General features: G+C 39.9%; 1 protein-coding gene across 3 annotated transcripts; it reads right to left on the bottom strand.

Annotated features, from left to right (window-relative positions):
* Window positions 1-3,196: 3,196 nt before the first annotated feature.
* Window positions 3,197-20,510, bottom strand: COMMD5 (COMM domain containing 5). 3 transcript variants are annotated; one of them, XM_015626002.3, is made up of 7 exons: window positions 20,369-20,510; window positions 18,254-18,414; window positions 17,117-17,145; window positions 13,317-13,367; window positions 9,231-9,326; window positions 7,468-7,543; window positions 3,197-4,962 (listed from the first exon to the last, which is right to left on the bottom strand). In XM_015626002.3, the coding sequence occupies exons 1-7, from the start codon at window positions 20,508-20,510 to the stop codon at window positions 4,861-4,863; spliced, it is 657 nt and encodes a 218-aa protein (XP_015481488.1). In that variant the 3' UTR covers window positions 3,197-4,860. The 3 variants fall into 3 exon arrangements, with proteins under 3 accessions (XP_015481488.1, XP_018862098.1, XP_018862099.1); XM_019006553.2 differs by lacking the exon at window positions 20,369-20,510 and adding an exon at window positions 20,247-20,340 and having other exon boundaries at window positions 18,221-18,414; XM_019006554.2 differs by lacking the exon at window positions 20,369-20,510 and adding an exon at window positions 20,247-20,336.

Below are 20,510 nucleotides of genomic sequence, written 5' to 3'. Positions count from 1 at the left end.
GAAAAAGAAGAAAAATGCTTTCTTGTAGCCTTGAGGTCGACAGTTGTCTCTATTGCAAAACTATAGTCTCGGCAACCTCTCAGTGTGTTATTTTATAACCATTGTCCTGAAAACCACTATGAGTCAAAGCCTATTCAAGCGAGGGAAAGTGACATAACCACTGGTTACCAGTAGCAATGCAGTGACAATCTCTATCAGAGATACGCCACCAGTATTTACATAGTTACATAGCAGACACTTAAAGAGATAAGTCATGGTATAAAGGGAGGGTTTCTAGCAGCACATGAATTCAAGATAGGAAAGGGGAATAGATTTATCACAGGAAATGCAATCAGCATTTGTGCTCTGCAAGAAACTTCCACAGTTCCTATTCTCAATGTATGAAAGCATCTGCAGAGCTGGCTGGCAGTCTGAGCACTCTGGACTGAAAGGAGTCTCAAAAAGGCACTGGGAAAATGCACTTCTGGGAATTCTCTTCTACCAGCAGGACGTGGCTGAAGAATTTAAAGGGAAAAGAGCAGCTGTGCTTATGAACTACTCCCTGTGGTGGGAGCTGTGTGCTTAGGAGGGTTCAGAACACAGACCTTTATCCCACTCCTGCAAATAGTTAAGACCTTATGACAGATGGCCCATGGGCAACAACTCTGTGACTTTTTAGGGGAGAAACCAGCTGGCTCTGCCTCTCCTAGTTCCTGGTATGTGTGGTGTTGGGTAAATGTTAGTACTTGGTGGGGTGTGACAGGTACAGAGTGAGCTGTACAGTCACTAACAGCAAAATACTTTAAAGCCAAGATACTAATTTACTGTTCACTAGAAGTCAAACAACTATTAAATATTTGATTCTGACTTCAGGCCTGGCTCTGCAAAGGCTTTTTAAGCAAAAACAGCTGTGTGAATTGATCATACATAATCTAGATATACTGGGGTGTTTTTATATAACACATCCTGAAAGCATAGAGTTTTCATACATTCATACATATATTCATGGATTTGGAGCAGCAGTAGGTCATGAGGTGTACTTGATTAGAAGGCAAAAGAAAAAAATAAAAAGGCAAAAAAGCACCCTCCTGCCTACCTGCATTGTTCATAAGATCAAGAACAGATTTATCCTTTACTTAAACAGAAAAAGTTAAAGTGAGGAGGTGACTCACTCTGGAAGAGCACATCTCCCTTGTATGATTTTTTACTGCAAAGGGAGATTTAATTTCTTCCTTTTAATGACAATGAGCGCAATACTGATCTTATTCCAGCAGTTAATGGCTGGCATAACAGGCAGCATGAGAGCATGACTACATTCTTCTGAACCTATAAACTGCATCAGGCTTTGAGACCACAAAAGCCACCAATAAACCTGTCTTTCCCCTTTCAAACACAACTAACCCAAGTGTGAAATTCCAAACCACCAGTCAGACTGACAGAGCTCCTTCCCTTGCGGAAGAAGGGATGTGAAAACTCACATCACAAATACAGCCACAGATGGCTTTTTATTTCCATGTGCTCTGCATGTGCTGTAAGTCCATAGCAAGAACAGATTAGGACTGATGGCCCATGCAGCTGAGGCAATTTCAAAAAAGCACCAAGCAGGGGACCTGACCATTATGTCAGGAAGCTGCACTGACTTATGCAGAGGGAACAAGAGAAGATGTGTGTTCTTCTGTGTTATTTTGTATTATTGTGTTATGTGTACCTCTGAATGACTTTTGGCAACTATCTTTACCTCTTCTTTTGCATTCTGCCTACAGTGACTACTCCTTTGTGTAGTGGGCACCCTTGCTATCATACACACATGGTTTACATTGAGAAACTATCACGTCCAAGTTTTACTTTAAATCTGTTCAAGATTAATTAATCTTGAAAGAAAAGGCATAATGCTCTATAAAGGAAATTAAAGAAAAAGTGTAATGGAGAAGTTTATGTTCATATGCCATGGTTAGAAAATCACTACAATTAAGACACAAATACATGATCCAGTTTAAATAAATTCAAGGCACCAATAGAGAGAGCAACGCTGTCACACGGTGTTGTTTCTCAAGGAAAACCACCAGCAGAGTCTGCAAAATGTTCTTGTTACCTACTGGTCCATGAACTGTGTAATAAGAAAAAACCCCCAATGCCCTTCCCACACAAACCCCTGCCTGCCTAATTGATGACTGACTAGTGATCAGCTTGACAAGACCTCAGGACTGACAAAGTAAGCATCCCACTCAGGCTGTATCTCTCACTGCATGATACTGAAAGGGGGATTCACAATGTGTCCTTGAAGCGTAACCAAACCTAGAGTGACTTGGATAAAATAATTTCTGTTCAGCCATACCCAGATTCTTAGAAGATTACTTTTGTTCTGCATTGGAATTAAAGGGCTACAACTAGAAATTCAGTGAAATTCAAATTCCAGGGTATTTTAGATGTGAAGGAAGATGACATTTCAGCATTGAACAAATATTTAACAAGTAGTTCACTATGAATTCTGAAAAACCTTGCAATATTTTGAAGACTCTTATTTTAGCAAAACTGAGGAACTATCCACTATGCACTCCCACTTGCCATTTTAGTGACAAGTTCTGCTTTACTAATCTCCCAGGAGGAAAGGCCAAATTAATTCTTAAGTACAGCGGAGTGAACACCCCAAATTTTCAAGCAACCATCAGCATACATAGTGACCCTCAAATTACAGTAAACTGCTGCTTAATGTGTGGCAAGACAAACTCAAGGCTAAGTGGTCCAGAGAACATGACAAATCCAGTCAAGAAGCCTTTCCCTTTCTGGAGAACATGAGCAATTGTTACAGAACCACCAAATGAATCCATTCTGTCTAGAAGGTATTTGTGGATTCCTCTGCCCTGACCAGTAAGAAATGACTTTTCAAATGCCTTGACCAACAGGTCATTTTACCTCCATGCAGAAGAATTCTCTTCCAAACAACTTTGCTTAGGTTCAGTATCACTGTGTCACTGAGATACATTTTCAATTTGAAACAATGTAAACCTAAAAAGTCAGAAGGGAAATGATGTAACAAGGATATAAGTTTTGTTTCAAGCCTGTGGTGGTATAGAAGGAAGACAAGAAAGCTTAATAGAGGAATTAATGCAGTCTACAATCCACTTGGAAGTTAAAAGACTGAGATGCAGTATTGATGGATCAATGCTGGAAGTTATTGATGAGTCTGCTGCAAAGCAAATGGAACAGGAAGCTTTTGAACAATTTGAAATCCTGGCTGATGGTTTATTTCCAACTACAGGATACATTCTTGCACAGGTTTTAAAAGCATTCTGGACCACAGCTATTCAGCTGTCTTTAAATTGGAATGGACTGTGTCAAAGAACTCTCCTCTTTAGAAATATGACAAATAAGTCTTACTATGCTTGTTGTGATTTTTTAAATCCAAAAGGCAAGTCATCCTTTCCTACACAAACATCTGTGGGAGTGTAAAAGGCCTCTTTAATCCACAATTTTAATTTCAGTATTTTTCTGCAGGGGGTGCAGAAGTTAAAGGCAAGTTCTACAATCATAAAACACACAAGTATGGGTGGTATCACTGTGATAGAAACCCTTCAATTAACTAGAATAAGCCAATGCTTAACAGTAGCAGTGGCATGTGCATTCTAAAGTACATCTGACTTCTGACAAACTGAGTCCTAGAGCCACAGCCTGCGGTCTTTGGGCAATTGCTCTCAGCCTCCCTTTGCTGCTGGGGAAAATTCATTCACGCAAGGAGTGAGGCATTATTCCATTTTTAGCAAAGCTTTTACAGACATATATGTGGTCCCACAGCATTTAAATGAGACTTGAAACATGTTTCACATTAAGGGAGTCCTTCCAAGGTAAACTCGGCTGGGCCAAAGGAGTAACTTAGAATAGACTTCCAGTACAAAGGGAGTGACTTATAATGACCATCCAGTCCAAATGCCTGAGCAACTCAGGACACTTCAGCCTGTGCTTAACTGTACTTTCAGTCCAGGGGCTTGGACATCCTCATACCTGTGACTTCCATCCCAGAGGCTGTAGGCAGCCCCTTCATCTTGGGGTCTGGCCTGCACAATTGATGAGCTGTAGTGGGTTACAAGATCACTGCCTCTTGCTGCTCACCACCCCTGCAGGTTTCTGCCCAGTTGTGTCAGCTGATTTCATGGAATCAAACACACAGGCAACACATGAAACAAGAGGCAGGCATTTCCAGCTACAAAACTATGAGATTACTACTATTTAGCCTATTCTGATGAACCAGATAAAGAATCAGATTTCACCTTCCCACTGCAGTAATTCAATGGAATTAATCCTGGAAACCCAGATGATACTTCTTTCTTGATCCACAGACTTCCAATTTTCTTCCAAATTAGCCTTTAAGTATCCATAGCTAAACCTTAGTCACATAGTAAGAAACAGGGCAACAATTTTATGCAAAACTCAAGATCACATTTGTCATACTAGAAGGCAGGAGTGGGTTTGTTATCTTTTTTTTTTTTTTAATTTGAAATATTGCAGAGTTTTCTTGTGATACATACACATTGCTAGGGCTTCCGGTAGAACACTTTAAAAAAAAATTAGAGTTATGAATCATAATCAGAAATAAATGACTCTTACATCTATTAAGACAGTTATTTAAAAAAAAGTTTTGATGAATCATGCAAAAATGTTCACAAACAACATTATACTTTTTCATAGATAAATGTTTTGTTTTTCTTAAGTCTTACAAAAGGAGTTTGAGCTTTTAACACTTGGATTGGAAAAATATTTACAGCAGACATCATAAATGCCACATTGAAGTTCATAGAGGCAAAGTGGTGATGGTCCCCTGTTTTGCATTCACAAAACATGCTGAGGGTTTCAGATCTCTTCCATAAACTCTCAATTTAAAAGTGTTTAGTCTTGGATCTTCAGTATGCTCCTCTTCTCCAAATCATTCATTTCCTTCAGTATAAGGGCAACATTGTATCTCAGTTCTTGAAACTTGGCAACTGGCACCTGAAACAGAACACTCGGGTTAGAAAACAGGGGACATCGCAGGAACCTTGACCAGGTCATGCCTATGGACACGGAACATTTTGCAGTGTAAGAACAATCTCTCTTAAAAATCTTATTTTTTTGCAGGCTTAAGACAAAGGATTTAAGGTTAATAAAATTCAGTTAATCCGACTAAATCTATGTGGAAAAGGAGAGTGGGAAAAACCAGAAATAGCACCTATATGATACATTTTCTGTATTGCCTGATGAGAGAAAGGAAATACTTGAGGATGTAAACTGAGAGCTGCTTGGGTGATATAAAAGTCATGGACTGGAAGGGAAGACATCTGGAAGGTCATGGACTATAGAATTCTCAAGCAACGAATTCAAGATACTCTGCTTGTCCAACCTTGCAAGAGAAAGAAATTGAGATTTGAGGCAAGAGACTTGGCAGCAACCTCAAGAGCAAATGGCACTGAGCACTACACGTGGAAGGCAAAAGATTTAGGATTAAATATAACAAGCATTTTCAACTGTGCAGGAGACTCATGGGCTCTCCTTTCAAGCCCAAGAAATTGTAAGTGGAAGGAAATCTTATCTATGAAGACAGAGGCCCCCAGCTGAGAGTAGGCACAGACTGGTGACACAGACTGGTGGCACTGGGGCAGTGCACAAACACATGCTCACACAAGTGCCCAGTGCAGTCTGCCTGGTCCCACACAGTCTGCACAGCACTGCCTAATTTACTCCTTTGACTGCACTGAAGACAGCAGTTCTTTTGGCAGAGACCCTTGTCATCCTTCTGCCCACTGTAGCACAGATACCAATTATATGAGAGGAATCCAACACCTGATTTGCATTTTCCACATACATCAGAAATGCATAAAAAGGCATCACGTCCTTTTCACTTTTGACATATATACAACAAGACTCAAAATGCTGCAATTCCCACTGCTTTTTTAAAAAAAAAAATTCAGTCAGAAGTCACACTGTGATTAAAACACCAAATGGAGATCAAGGAGTTTAACTTCTATACGCATTTCAAAACTGTACACAACAGAATTATTTTCTGGACTCACCATCTTACATAAGCCCTTTGAGTTAGCAGGACATTCTGAACGTGTTCAAATAAAGGAAACTGAAGATCTGAGGCTATATATACTTGTATATGATACCTTGAACCAAAACCAAGTTTATCCCAAAGAGATACTAACTGTGAGAAGACCACTTATCAGCTATAGAAATCCTGTTTGCAGTCACACCCTTGGCATTCAGATCCAAGCAGCAGCAACAGCAAAGAGCTGATTCTAAGAGAAGCACACTGCTTGTTATCAGATATCTGCACTCCTGTGTGTGCTGGACAAACACATCTCCACTGCAGAATAACACAGGGTCTTCCACAGACCCACAATGACAAAAAAAACCAACAACTTCAAACCATAAAATCAAGCTAAAACAGTCAGAAACAACAGCACCAAGATCACCACTTGATATTATATGCCAGGAAATAGTGTGAATAGAGTACAAACTAGATTTTATTCTCATAAGTAAAACTTACCCTGTTGTAAAGGGTTAACCTGAAGTCCATGGTATCATTTAAGTTCCACTTAATGGAAGTCCTCAAATACAGTGTATGGGATGCTCTGAACTGGACTGTCCAGAGGGGTAAATTTTATCTCCTGTGAAGTGACACCCTCAACAGTTTGCAATGTAGCACAGAATTTATGCCTTCCTCAGTAGATGCTTTCTTGCAAAACAATTTAACAGTAAAATCAGTCCACCTCTTTCAACCCACAAGGCTTTGCTGCTTCTTCCAGACTACTACTAATGAGGGAACTGAAGCCAAAATCAGTACAGAGTTCAAATGTTACAATGACTGCTGTGCATTGAATTCCTGTATGCACCACCATGTTATTTATAGAACAAATAGCATTCCTTTTCAAAGGTTAAAATTATGGAAGAGTTTATGCCATCTTCTGGCAAGCCTTTAGGTACAGTGTCATAAATACTGCCACTGACTAATCCTGTAACAAGCAAAGAGGGTTTTTTTACCTTCTAGCAGCCAGAACAGTTCTGAAGAAAAAGAATAAAACTACCTCTGCCACATAAAAGAATGTTACCATTCTCTGCCAAATGCAGAAGGTTTAGAAGTGTGTCATACATCATTTAAACTACCCCAATAATTTTCCTGCCCTCAAGAGCCACCATCAGGTCTGAAGGTTACAGTTCATAACAACCCCATAACTTTTAATCAAACCAAATATTATGTAATAGTGCTTTCCAGTAATTAATATTCTTCTAATAAAGTGCAGTTCAGCAGAACATGTGTAGGAGCAAGGTATGAAATTATTTTGATTGGTATTTCATTAAATATTTTATATGGCTACATTGAATATGAAGGATTCTAAAGCAAACCAACCAATGGTAACACATAATTTACAAAAGCTTTGATATTTTAAGTAATAATTCAACTTTCTAAATAAAACTGGAAGTTTTCTTACTCTTTATTATGGCAATCAGACTTACTTCAAAGCGATGAGCTGTCCCATCTGAAAGCTTCATCATCATCAGAATGGATGGCTGGAGTGCACGGGCCAGTGAACTGAAATTATTTACATCATTAGTATTACAGCAGTAGAGATCAGCAGTGTGATGAGTACAGCATTACACATTAACAATTTTAGATGTTCATGTAGGCTTTACACAGAACATGAGTAATTTCAGTCACAAAGTCTGGCTGGAAACTCATGAACACAACAGTTCTGTCCAATTTACCTCAGTATTGAGACTTAACATTTCCTTAATAGTTTAGTAACTGCAAGTTTAGGAGCATTTTCGTTTTAAATAATTGGTTTAGTGGAACTATGATAGGGATAAGAGGTGACCAAGTACTGCTAATAATAATGCAGTTTTCTTATGCAGTTTACCACGTTGCATTAATCATTTCCCTCCCTTCATACGTTCAACTGGCACCTCATTTGGGGAATCAACCTCTTCCAGGCTTCATCCTAAATTTGTGTGTTATTTTATTTGATGACCCAAAGAAGGGAAATGAGTCATTCTTGTGCAGCTTCCATCAACTGACGTTGCCAAAGCCTGCTCAGGTACAGACAGGCACTACAGGCCAAAGCTGCCATACCTCCCTGCAGAGGCTGTTGCTGGATGATAAACAAGAAATCCCAGGGGGAAGATTAACTAAAAAAAAAACTAAAAGGAAGGAAAACAAAAACCAGTGATGTATTTCTCCCGTGTTGTTTGGAAAACAAATCATAGCATTTACTTTCAGCTTGCAAGCACTGTGTCTGAGGATGTTTATCTGGACATTTTGCTCACTTATCAGTATAGATTATTTTTTTTACAGAGTGATACCTGTGTGGTGCTTATAGCACTTCTCATCAGAAAGTCACCTGGACTAGTAGCTTGTGGCCATTCCAATTTTCTCTTGGGAGCCTTTTTTCTTGATTTCAGGAAGACAATCCCTGATCAGCCACAGGTCTCTCTGGCAGCAGACAGCACTCTCTCCCAGATGCAGGTATTCAGGCACACAACATGAAGTCACTCATGCTAACAATTTACACTACTAACAAAGACTGGATCATCTAATTTCTTTCAGCTTGGTCTGTCTTAGTTAGAACTAGACAGAGATGAAACAGCACAGACAACAGGTTTCTGTTTCCTTCTGGCTCTAGCCAAAGATCCATCCCCCACATGCCTCTGTTGTGGCAGATGGTAAGAAGCTGTTCACTGCAGGCACAGGCAGGATGATCTCAAAGGCTTTTACTCCTGTTGTGAAAGAAACTAGGAGGTAGTTCAATGACCAGTTACATAACTATGGCAGTGTAAAGGTGCTGTCCTGAAACCTCTCTTTGTAGAAGCAGAGTACAAGAGATGAAAAGTCATCATTTAACATGTGCATTAAGACAGCCTTCTTAGGAAGTTGCATAGATGAATACCCTTCTCTGTTTCAGTAAAACTAAGAGCTTGCCTAGCTGCTTGAGGCTCAATGTGACTAATTTATGCCATCATCACCAGCACCTGTGGATGTGCATCATCTCTATTAAGTTTTAAAAAAATAGACTCAAAGTTTGAGTGAAATGTAACCAGCAGTTAAGTGTATATACACTGACCTCTACACTGTTCAGAAAATTCCACCTATATCTTGCTGTTTAATGCTACCTGCCAATCCCTAATAGCATGGCACATTTTGACCCCATTAAAATATTTAAGCAGCACAAGAAATCAGTTTTATCTTAGGTAATTCTAAGGATGTGCATGATTCTCTTTTATACCTTGTGGATATAGCAACATCCACTCTCCACTTGAAGTCCTGGATGCTTGGTAGCCGACTTCTTTGTATCAGAGCTGTGCCTTCGGAAGTGGGACGCCTGAAGAGTGAATCAGAAGAGACTGGAATGTAAATTCATAAAAGAAGAAACAATCTAAAGAGAAAATATGATTCCTCAGTATAAACCTGTCTGGATTTTGTTTCTCTCCATCTGTCCTCACTTAAAGAGGTCTGAACAAGTGGAGTGTTTGTGGATTTAAGACAGCTGTGCTTGGATTATCCCCTTTTTCTATGCTTAACTATGGTCCATGTTGAAAAAAGAGACAAAGTGACTGTGTAATTCTAGCAAACTGATGTCTCTATAAAGTTTATTAAGAGTCATTGTGGTGGCTGGCACACCTGTTATTTCAATTATATGGAACTGTGAGGCATAGAAAGGGACCTACAAATATATCTTTACCTTCATGCAAATCCAACAGGAACAAGCAAGCAGAGACAAGACAGATGACTTAGGCAAAACAGTTGCATAAGGTCACTGTTCTTCTTCAGCAAAAACATCTAGTATTGGCAAGCAGCAACATTTTAAAACATAATAACATTAGTGTATTGACTGTATTTTGAGGCATACTTAAAAAAAACCCCACAATGGTTCTTACTGATCCAATATAATTTACAAACTTCAAGTTCTTTACGTAACGTTCACTGCCAACCCCAGCACAGCCTTCAAGACTTTCGCCTAGTCTATTGTGTAAGAAGCCAAGAATTTAATTTGTTACTTAAATTGCAGGAAGAATCAGGCTGATCAAGTCCTAGTTTATTTCTGAGCAGAAATACAGTTAACAGCAATTAAACTTCAGATGGTTGACAATTTAAAAAATTTTAATAGCATCCTGAGGTCTGGATAACTAAATGACAAATCTGATAGAAATACATAATAACCATTCATTTTTAAGGACTTTGTGTTACTCACTCATTTTTTATTTTTATTTTTTTTTCCTTTCTCTGTAAGCATCCCATGTCCCTGGAATTTATTTATGGTACATTTCAAGGCTACTCCAGTACTTCCACTAAGGGCAGGATAAGAAACATTACATCCTTTATCCATGGTGCTAGACATAATCTAATTACAGACTTTGCATCAGAAAGGAATCCTCTCTGAACAAATCAAGCACTGTAGGAATGGCAGTCTAACATCACGACTCAGATTCTTGTGTGCAAGTTAGCTGGGCCTTTAGAAACTGCCCAGAAAGATTAATGATCTGATAAGGTACACAGGACTCACAGGCTGAGATCCTCCAAGCATCCTGCATTTTGCAAAGGTGATATAAGAAAGAAATTATCTCTTTGGTAGAGGGGGGAGGTGGTTTGGGTCAGGTTTGGGTGTCAGAAGTGACACACATTCCTAATAGCATGGTAAAGGAATGAGCAAAAAAAGTAGATCAGCTGGTTCTTACTGTCAGCTCCTGGATAGGAAGTAGGTCACCACAGCTGGGTGCAGCCATGAGGAGCTGGAGTCTAGAACAGTCATTAGCAGGATTAAACAGTAAGAACAGGCCTTTCCCTCAGTGAAGAGCTGCTGCCAGAGTATTGCTTAAGTTGGAGACTCCCTAAAAATAGCCACACTGCTACCGTTTCCTTAAGACATGTTAACTCCCATCAATGGAAGTCAGTCCATTCAGTGCAGCACCAGCACTCCAGGGGAAGAAAGGAGCTTTAGAAACAGAAATATACTCAGCAGTGGTGGGAAAGGTCAGAAATGGTGACCTCCCAAACAGAGGGGAAGCTTCTGAATATTGTCGAGAGATGGCATTTCTGTGGTCAAACACAAAGCTTTATTTCTGGTCAGGACTGCACTTCTGTACCATTCTCCCAGGAAGAGTCACAGCTTCTGTAGCTTAGTTAACCTTCTGTCAGGACCTTCCCAGCTTGAGCAAGACCACAATGGGAACTGCAAGAATCCTGTAAAGATGACAGAATGTGCATAGTGGCCAACATGCATACAGAAGTTACACAGGCTGCTAATCAAGCCATTGATTTCTGAGAGGAATAGCAAAATGGAGCAGAAAAGACTCAATTAATCTTACATCCAAAACCTATACCCTATAATTACATTTTGTAAACACTTTGTGCCAGCAGCTGCAATATACTGTCAGCACATTGTGGAGAGGGCAGAAGTCAGAACAAGTAAAAGACCATGGATCAGGTAGAGACCATCCTAAAGACCATACAAGCTATGGTGGAAAGGATGATACACTGTGACAATAATATCACCTGCTAAAGGATGCAACTTGAAAATGAAATATTAGAGAATTTGAAGCAGCAGCTGATCTACTAGTATCAAAATTAAAGACAAGTTCTGGATGGTTCCCTATACACATAACAAGACATGCCTAGCAGGCCACTGAACTGCAAGGCTGAACAAAGTTGTACATGTGAAATGTTGAAAAATGGCACACAGAATGCACCCTCCTGGTAAAGCTACAGCATTAGAAAAACAAAGCAGTGCATTTATTATAAACATTCAGAGAGGGGGGAGTTAGTGTTATCCTTTCCCTTAAAAAACAGTTTTAATTTCATGTAGTTATTTGATGGTGCCAATGTGGCAAGTTTTTCTTTCAGTCTACATAGCTTGGTGGAACTGTGGGGACACAAATACAAATGCCAAATACTTCAGAGCTGTTGTTTAGTGAAAAGAACTCTAAAAATAAGATGCCAGGAGAAGTATTAAAAATGGATTTTTCTGGGTTATCTAGCTCATACTGAATTACTGAATTTTTGATCACATGCTAATGCATCTCTTACCATCACAAATATATATATTTACAACTTAATACGCATATGTATGATTCAGTGCTACATTTAAGATTGTAAAAGCAGATCTGTCTAAAAATCAAACCTGAGGTGTTCTCTGGTCTCAAAACACAGAGCAAGATTACACTGGATAATCACAGCTTTCAAAATGAGAAAAAGCTAAATTTTTCAGCATCGTGATTTCACAGTAGAAAACAGACAATCATGCATGCTTCAAATTACATCTAAATTTATCTTCCTTCCCTACTGCAAACAATATTTCCACTTTGCAACCATGAATTTTGCATTCTTAACACCTATAATTCAAACAGAAGAGCAAAGAAAAGATGAGAAGACTGAATTTATTTTTACTCCAGGAACCTTTAGCTGTAAGCCAAGATCTTAATCAAAGAAATGAAAAATATTTTTAGCTTTGGTAAGAGCACTCAGACCCTTGAGGGTAACTGAAAAACCACAACTATGATTACTGGGATTCCATTCAGAGAATCTGGAACAGCATTTGGTTAGTGATGTTATGTGCTGAGCGACCTCAAGTTTCAAGAAGGAAAACTGGAATCACAGAGTATCCTGAGTTGGAAGGGGCCCACAGTTATCATCAGAGTCCGACTCCCGGCCCTTCACAAGTTTGCATATTCAAAATGTTCAAGATTTTGAATTTCTAGATGCAAAATAGGCTAATTATGGTTGAGTAGAGAAACTTCTAGAAACAGGGAATCCCAAGAATGGACAGAAGAGACAGGCTGTTCAAAAAGCTCTCAATTTAGAACTTCCTCTAGAGTTACCAAGGAATGTTGCTTAAAAAGTGAATTACAGCAGCAGAGCACTTGATATTTCATAAGTGTTGTCATCAAGTCACTCAGTGTGGCCTCCCAATTGAACTGTACATTAAGACTTGAGAAATACTATCTGAGAAAGCTGCCATAAACCAGAGCATGTAGAGGGCTTATGTAGCCTCTTTCTTTTGCTATAACTTACAATGGTAATGATGGCAAAAATTAGTAATTCTGCACTGCATTCTTTGTCTGTAGATATTGATACACTTCACAGTCTATAGAACATTATAAAAACTGATGAACACAGAAAAACTGAAAATTGGCAAGAAAGCTACTTAATGCATGTATTGCCATGCATGATGGACATTATACTGTGCTGAAACAAAACAATGGGACAAGTCTTGTTCTCATTAATTTGGGAAATATTGCTATTCCTTCAGTATACCAAGGATTTGTGTCAGCAGAGCTCTGTGCAGCCCTGCTGTCTGCACAATGAAGACACTAACCTGTTACCAAAGACTACACTGGAAAAGTCCACAATGAAATCTTCTGGTATTCTGAAAGAGAAGAGCAAAATGAAACAGTTAGGGTTTTTTTGTAACCACAGTTATATGGCCTTCTCTGAAAAAACCTTAAATCTATTACAGAACACGAAAAATGTGTCAACATTTTCCATCTTCCATTGCTTAAAATTGCCACCTCTTACGTAAGCACTTCAGTATTGATTCAGTCAGGGCTCTTAAAAGGACAACTTACGTTTATATATCAAGAACACTAAAAACTGTACTACATCTTCTCACCCTATCTTGTATGACAACACCGTATTTCAAAAGAACCCAGTATTTGCTTAACTTCTCTCAGTAAAGTCAAGAAAAATTTTAGTGATGGCTCTGACAAGTGTAGAAGGCAGGCCAGCAATGCATGCTTTCAAAAATCCCAAACTTACACATTTCATTTCACTTTCATCTCAAGTGTAATGAAGACAGAAGGAAATGCCTCCTCAAAATTCAAACAGAAGCCCTTTTAGCCAAGGCTACTTACAAAAGGAGCATACATGGGGACTGGTTGAAGAGATTAATACACTCCATCTACCTACACCTCTCCACTCCTTCACCATCCCTCTGACACTGCTGTTGCCTTACAAACAAACTACTGTTGATTTGCAGTTCAATAGATCAGGCTGTGAATTGCAAAGACCACAGAGAAAACACTATCCATTCAGCTGCCTCTGCCACAGGGACAGTAACCTCCTACAGAGAGGCAGGTTGGACAAGGGGGAGAAGTCATTGCTGCTGCTGCCACAGTTAAATCCAGCACTCACCATGAATCAGTGCCCAGAGACATTACTCACCAGTGGCTCGAGACACACAGCAGTGTATCAAAGAAAAATCAAAGCAAACAAGGAAGTTATCTGTCCTAAAGAGCTTACAGTGTCTAATGACCAGAGAAAAAACAACTCATCAACTCACACAGTGGGAAGATGAAACAGCAATTACTACAGCTTGAATTCATAAAGGAAGAAGTGGGGTTAAACCGCATTTTCAAATAGTGCTTGGATAAAAAGAAATTCATTTTAGCAAGCACTGGAACAGCGCTTTTTTGGCTGCAAGAGTCTGTCTTTCAGATGAGACAAGACTATTTCTGCAAACATTACTTATACTTTCATGCAAGTGTATTATTTAGCCAATCCTGACACTGACTGGATATCCTGACCATGTAGTGGAATAGCTGGAGACAGTGGGCTGTAATATGATTATGATGATACCTACCACAACACTTGATCCAAGAGCATTACTAAAACAGAAGCATTAACACCACCTTTGGGTTTGCATTATTTTTGCCCTGCAGCCAATGATTTTGCTGAAAATTCTGTTCCTGGCTCAAGCCAACATGAGGCCAGTCACACACAACACAGATAAGATAGAACATGGCACAGTACAGCCTGAACTACAGATGGCAATCACTTTTCAGTGGAACCTTCTGAGGAAGGAACTCAAAGGACAGAAAATGCGTGAAGATGTCTCAATCCCATGTTATTTGCCTGAGTCATAAAGTTATTAAATAATCTGCGAGGGGAAGGGAAAAAAAGCCACCCACAATTTACTGTGAATTTATTCCTACTGGCTCAGCCACTTAGGCTAAGAAATAGGGGATTACAAGTCTTTTAATCTAGTTAATTGGAAGTGGGCATATATTCCAGCCTCTCTCTCTTCATCAAAACTAGAAGCCAAGATCAAGGTGGTACCTCACCAGAAAATTGAGAATTACAAGATATTATATGGCAGAATTAGCTCAAGCTTTAGGTTCACCAAAAGAAACAAAATAAAATGCAAGAAGTGAAAAAAAAGTTACATAGCACAGAGTTCAAACATTTTAAAAGACTAGAGAACAAAAAATAGGTCTATAGGTGCCTTTTCTGCCTTAAAAGGCAAAATACCTACCCAAACACTGGATGCCAATAATGCCAAGACACCACTGTTCAACCAATGTCATGTTTTTTGATCACAGGATGGCCAATGCAGCAGGCTAAGTGTCTAAATGCAATTAGAAAGTGCTTTGAAAACAAGCAAGTAGTTCATCTCCAAACCCAAGCCCACTGGGAAACATAGGAAATTATGTTTCCCAGAGGAAATGAAGGTGCTACCAAATTTCTATGCTTGGGAATAGAATAAACTATTTAGTCTTCTAAAAGTTTAGCCACAAGGTGAAGAGAGCTACTCACAGGAAGTAAGATAGTCAGAGATGGAAGAGTCCAAATACTGAGAACGAGATGAATAATAAGAATAATGAGAGCATAGCAGCAACTAGCATCACATAAAACACTCAAGTCTGCAAGCAGCACAAATGCATTTACCTAACTATTGCTGCTAGATCAGCCTTATTATCCAGAACAGTAAGATAAAAAGATGTATCAAGATATAAAAAAGATCATCCAGACTGAAAAGTGTCTGAGTAAAATATATGAACAAACCATTATGTGAGAAGAAAAACCTCAAACACAGCTACAAAAGTGTAAGTCATTAAAGTGTGGTCAAATTACAAGGACAGGGACCTGGGAGTCTGCATTTCTAGACACAGCCAGCCCAGACAGTGACTTCTGACACTCCTACACCAACTTCCTCCAGTGCTCAAAAGAGGAATATTCACCCAATCCCAGAGAATTTGGCATGGAGCTTTTAGTATTCTTTGTTATTCCGTAATCAAACTTGGTACATTGTGTGTGCACCTCAAAAAACACCAGCTTCCACTGGGTCAAAAGCAATTAGTCAGTTTCTTACTGACCTACTTTAACCTGGGTGTGAACTTCATGTTGTGGCACAGGCAGCAGCTTGCACTTGAGCTCTCAAGACAAAAGACAGGCCAAACTCCAGCACCGAGCTGCAGACAAAACTGTATCGACTTGGAAGGCACCTTTCACTATGGCCCAAATGACACCTTTCATTCATTACACCCTGATTATATCTGCAGTTTTAGTTTGCCAGAAGTTGCTCATAAAGTAAATCATGCTTATGACTTAACTGCTTATGAAGAGAAAGCTGACGTACAGGTTAAAGTAAGGATGAAAAAAGACAGAATTAGAAATATCTATTTGTCCTAGGTAGCAATCAGAATGTTAAAGAAATGTGTGAAAATAGTGTTTTAAAATAATTAAGCCTTGGTTCAGAGGTTTCACTACAGAAGAAAACATGAACTGCTGTTATTCTCTCATTGCTACTGAATATAGAAATAAGGGAAAACCTATAAATATTAGCATCTGATATCTAGCTTTTAGAATATGATCCCTTCAGAGATACTCATGGAAGACTGATAGAGATTTTGGAAAAGGCTGTAACAAAGGTCATGATTTCTTGGGTAATGGGCAGGAGAAATCATGGCTGAACATGGTAGTAGGGTTTCATGAGCATTATATCATTGACCTTTCAAAGAAGGAAAGAAGTAGGGCAGTTCTTAGCTTCTGAAATGCTACTACTGTCTTACCAAACACTTAAAAAACTATTGCAGGGCAAGGTGGGGATGGGCAGAGAGAAGGTCACTCACATTTGCATAACCTACATTACAAACTAAATCAGACCATTTTCCTCAGCAGGTGAAATAAAACTGTTCATGCTCAGTGCTAAATCAAGTCTTACACAACACCTGTTTTTTTCCTCTGGCTTTACATGATGTTTGGCAACAGATGCATTATGAGGTATTTACAGCTAATTTTTATACCAACATTTTTGTGTTAAAAAGTTAATTTGGGGAAGCAGTTACATAAAAGCCATGAAAAAACAAAAATTAAAAGAACTGGTGTAAACAGGCATACCTGAGCTCCTTCAAGTCTTCTTTAAAAACCTAAAAAGACAAGGAAGATGAAATTTTACATGATATAGCCTTAAGTGATCATTTCTTACCTACTGAAACAATAGTGGTTACTTATTTGGTATCTCTCCCCAAAAATTTTGGACTTGAGTGTCAGGAGTTTTGAAATTACTAGCAATATATTGAAAAGAATTTTCAGAAGTGTTCAATCAAGTTGTGATTTAAAGACCTAAATATCTTGGAAGCCTTTAATTTTCAAAACAATGTAACTGCCACTTCTTTTATTTAGCTATCCAGAAACATTTTTCTTTTAGATTAACTATGTGCCCTTATTCTCAAATACATTTTGCAGTAACTTGTTTAAACTATGACAAGAAAAAAGTAAATGGCAAAAGATAAGGTCTGTATATTAAAAGAATACTTCCACTACATTTCCTGCAATATGGAAGCTTTCCCAGTATGCCTGGGTAAATATGAAGCTGTGTCTTAAACAAGAGCTACTGGAAACCTAGAAGTGGTTCACTCACATGAAAATGAGAAAATTGTAAGGTAAAGGAACATGAAAAATGGAAAAAATAGCCATGAAGAAGGGATAGGGATTGGGAACATGGCAGGCATGTACATATTCACACCAAACATGCACAGAATAAGTGGAAATTGAACTTTCTTCCAAATTCCACTATAATGTTCTGGCCATAAGACCTTCCTTCCTCTATGGCAGAAATATGAACAGAGGAGCTAAACAAATATAAGAAATAAGCGTGGACAAAAATGGGTGGTATGTGTGAACACCCAGTTAGAAAGAGTGTTGATGCCTAAGAAATAACATTTTGCTATGCTTTCTTTGGTGTTTTTAATTTATAAGTGAAAACAAACATACACAGCAAACACGATGTTGAAGCAGAAGTAGATACAGGAATCTTTTTCCTAAAGCTTAAATATTTTTTCAAAAAGCTTACTCTAAATCTACCCAACAAGTGAAATATTAAGTTCCAGATTTTTAACAGTTTCTTCCAACAACCTTAACTTGGAGAACCATTTTTATGTGCAGCTTCCCACCCAGGCAAATGAGATTTAGATGATGACTTGTGTCTGACGCAGCTTTTACCTTATCAGGGTTCCAAGTACTCCCAGAACTTACTTCTTGTTTGAAAGTTGATAAGGGGAGTCTCAATGCTTCTCGGAGGAGGGTGTACATGCCAGAAATGAGGAAAGCAAGTTGCTCTTCTGAAAGATTAGCACTTTCTGCAATCAGCCTGACAGATTCTTTGCAGTCTTTTCCTTCCAATGCATTAACAGTGACTGTGAACAAGAAAGCAAAGAAAGATCCTTAATTTACTCAACTGCATAGCTCTTGATTTTGATGGTCAAAGGTGCCTTGAAAATTCTCAAGGCACCACAGGGAGAAGCCTCACAGACAAAAATTATATCAGTCATTGAGACAGTGTAGCAGAGTCTGCAATAACACTGTCTGAATAATCCTCAGATACTGTTAACATGCAGTTTTTACATCATGAACTGACCAGGCACATGAACCTACATCTCATTTTTTACATTAGTCTTTGTTTAACAGTAGAGTAACAGCAACAGCCTCAGAAAATGAACTTGACCCAAGTGAAGAGCAATGCAGTGTTGAAATTCAAAGATTACAAAACCTTCAGAGGAAAAACTGCAGCCCTGCAAACTGTGAGTCACAGGCCAGCAAGAGCAGACAGTGAGGGGAGATTTGTGCCAGCTCTGCATAACCATAGGGAGGCTGTGCCCACCTGCTCCAGGAGCATCTGCACTGGGGTCACTGCCCTGGCTCCAGGCAGTTTGGAGGACTGTCTGCCCCCGCTATGGTAGGAAGCATTTATTGCACACCTGAAAGCAGGTGATAATTTACACCAAAATTAAACCCACACTGTCACGCTTCCTGGCATGGATAAGGCTTTTCAGTCTCTGTCCCTGCACTAGACAGCAAATACTGTTCAACATGTGTATTGACTTCTGTCGTAAATGTCTCTGCCTATACACAGCTTTATTATTTCAAGTATTACAAGGAACCCCTGAATACACTGTTCATTTCTGCTACTGTGCAGCAACACTTTTAAAGACAAACCAGCTACCAGATGTTTTGAGTCCTTTAAATAAAAAATAAAATCCCTGACAAGATGTTAGCTGAGAGAACGTGCCAGGGTCACACCACACTTGGCACCAGCTACTCTCCAGCAAGCTGTGCTTTGGCTCATCAACTATTCCATTATTCCACAATTGTTTTACATACCCTAATTTACTCAGTTGTGTAAGTCTCGATTTTGATGGTCAAAGGTGCCTTGAGAAAATTCTCACCACCAGGAGAAGCCTTACAGACAAAAATCAAATCAATTCTTGTCAATCTTACAGCCTCAACTTCAGTAGGACACCTGCATCTTGGGTTGCTGTATTGTGTCGTACACGTTCTGTAGATGCCCACAGCTCTGACTGCCACACACAACCTGACAGTGACTGGCCTGCTGGCTCTGGGACACAGAGATGACAGAGAAATGACTTTAACAGCACTCAGCTGACTTTGGGGGCCATCCACAGCTGGAGAACTCTGTTCCTCATTATCACAGATTTCAGAATTGTATAATACAACGAGTCAATCTCCTCATTTTATTTAAAGCTCAGCTCTAGCTTCCTGTTGGGAAAAGCAATGGGAAGTGCCCCAGAATCACAGAATATTCCGAGTTGTAATGGACCCAGAAGGATCGTCAAGTCCAACTCCCCCTGCACAGGACACCCCAAGAGTCCTATCATGTGCCTGAGAGAACTGTCCCAACACTCCTTGAGCTCTGTCAGGCTGGTCCTGCGACCACTTTCCTGGGGAGCCTGTTCCAGTGCCCCACCCCTTCTAGGGAAAGAATCTTTTCCTGATACCTAACCTGAAGTGCCGTGACACAGCATTATGCTGTTCCCTCGTGTCCTGTCACTGGTCACCAGAGAGGGCATCCGTGTCTGTCTCTCGTGAGGAAGTTTTAGCCAGCTCTGAGGTTTCCCTTCAGTTCCCTCCAGGTCAAACAGACCAAGCGACCTCAGTCCGTATGGCTTCCCCCCTAAGGCCTTTCACCATATTTGGTCTCCTTTGGAAGCCCTCTAATAGCTGTCCTTACATTTCCGTGAGGATCCACGGCTTCCTCGGGGAACGCGGCTCCGGCCCATGGGTTCTGGCTGGGACCCCCCCGCGGCCCTTCCGCGCTGGGGCGGCGCCCCGCGGGCCCCGCACGGGCCCTACCTTTGAGGAGCCTCCGGAAGGTCTCCTTGCCCACGTCCTGCACTCCCCGGGCCATGGCCTCCACCTCGGCCGGCACGCGCGGGCCCAGGAACCCGCGGCCGCCGCCGCCCTCGCCGAGCCCCTGCGCCGCCCCGGCCGCCAT

Source organism: Parus major, chromosome 4A (assembly GCF_001522545.3).
Source record: "Parus major isolate Abel chromosome 4A, Parus_major1.1, whole genome shotgun sequence".
Lineage (NCBI taxonomy): Eukaryota > Metazoa > Chordata > Aves > Passeriformes > Paridae > Parus > Parus major.
The sequence above is the reverse complement of the archived record's forward strand: the minus strand, read 5'-3'. Positions and strand labels throughout refer to the sequence as shown.

Bases quoted from the DNA above. Each gene is read 5' to 3' on its own strand.
- COMMD5 (XM_015626002.3), bottom strand. From the start codon at position 20,510: ATGGCGGCCGGGGCGGCGCAGGGGCTCGGCGAGGGCGGCGGCGGCCGC. The intron at 18,415-20,368 runs GTAGGGCCCGTG...TCTTGTTCACAG, and splicing joins CTTCCGGAGGCTCCTCAAAG to TCACTGTTAATGCATTGGAA. The intron at 17,146-18,253 runs GTAAGTTCTGGG...TTGTCTTTTTAG, and splicing joins TATCAACTTTCAAACAAGAA to GTTTTTAAAGAAGACTTGAA.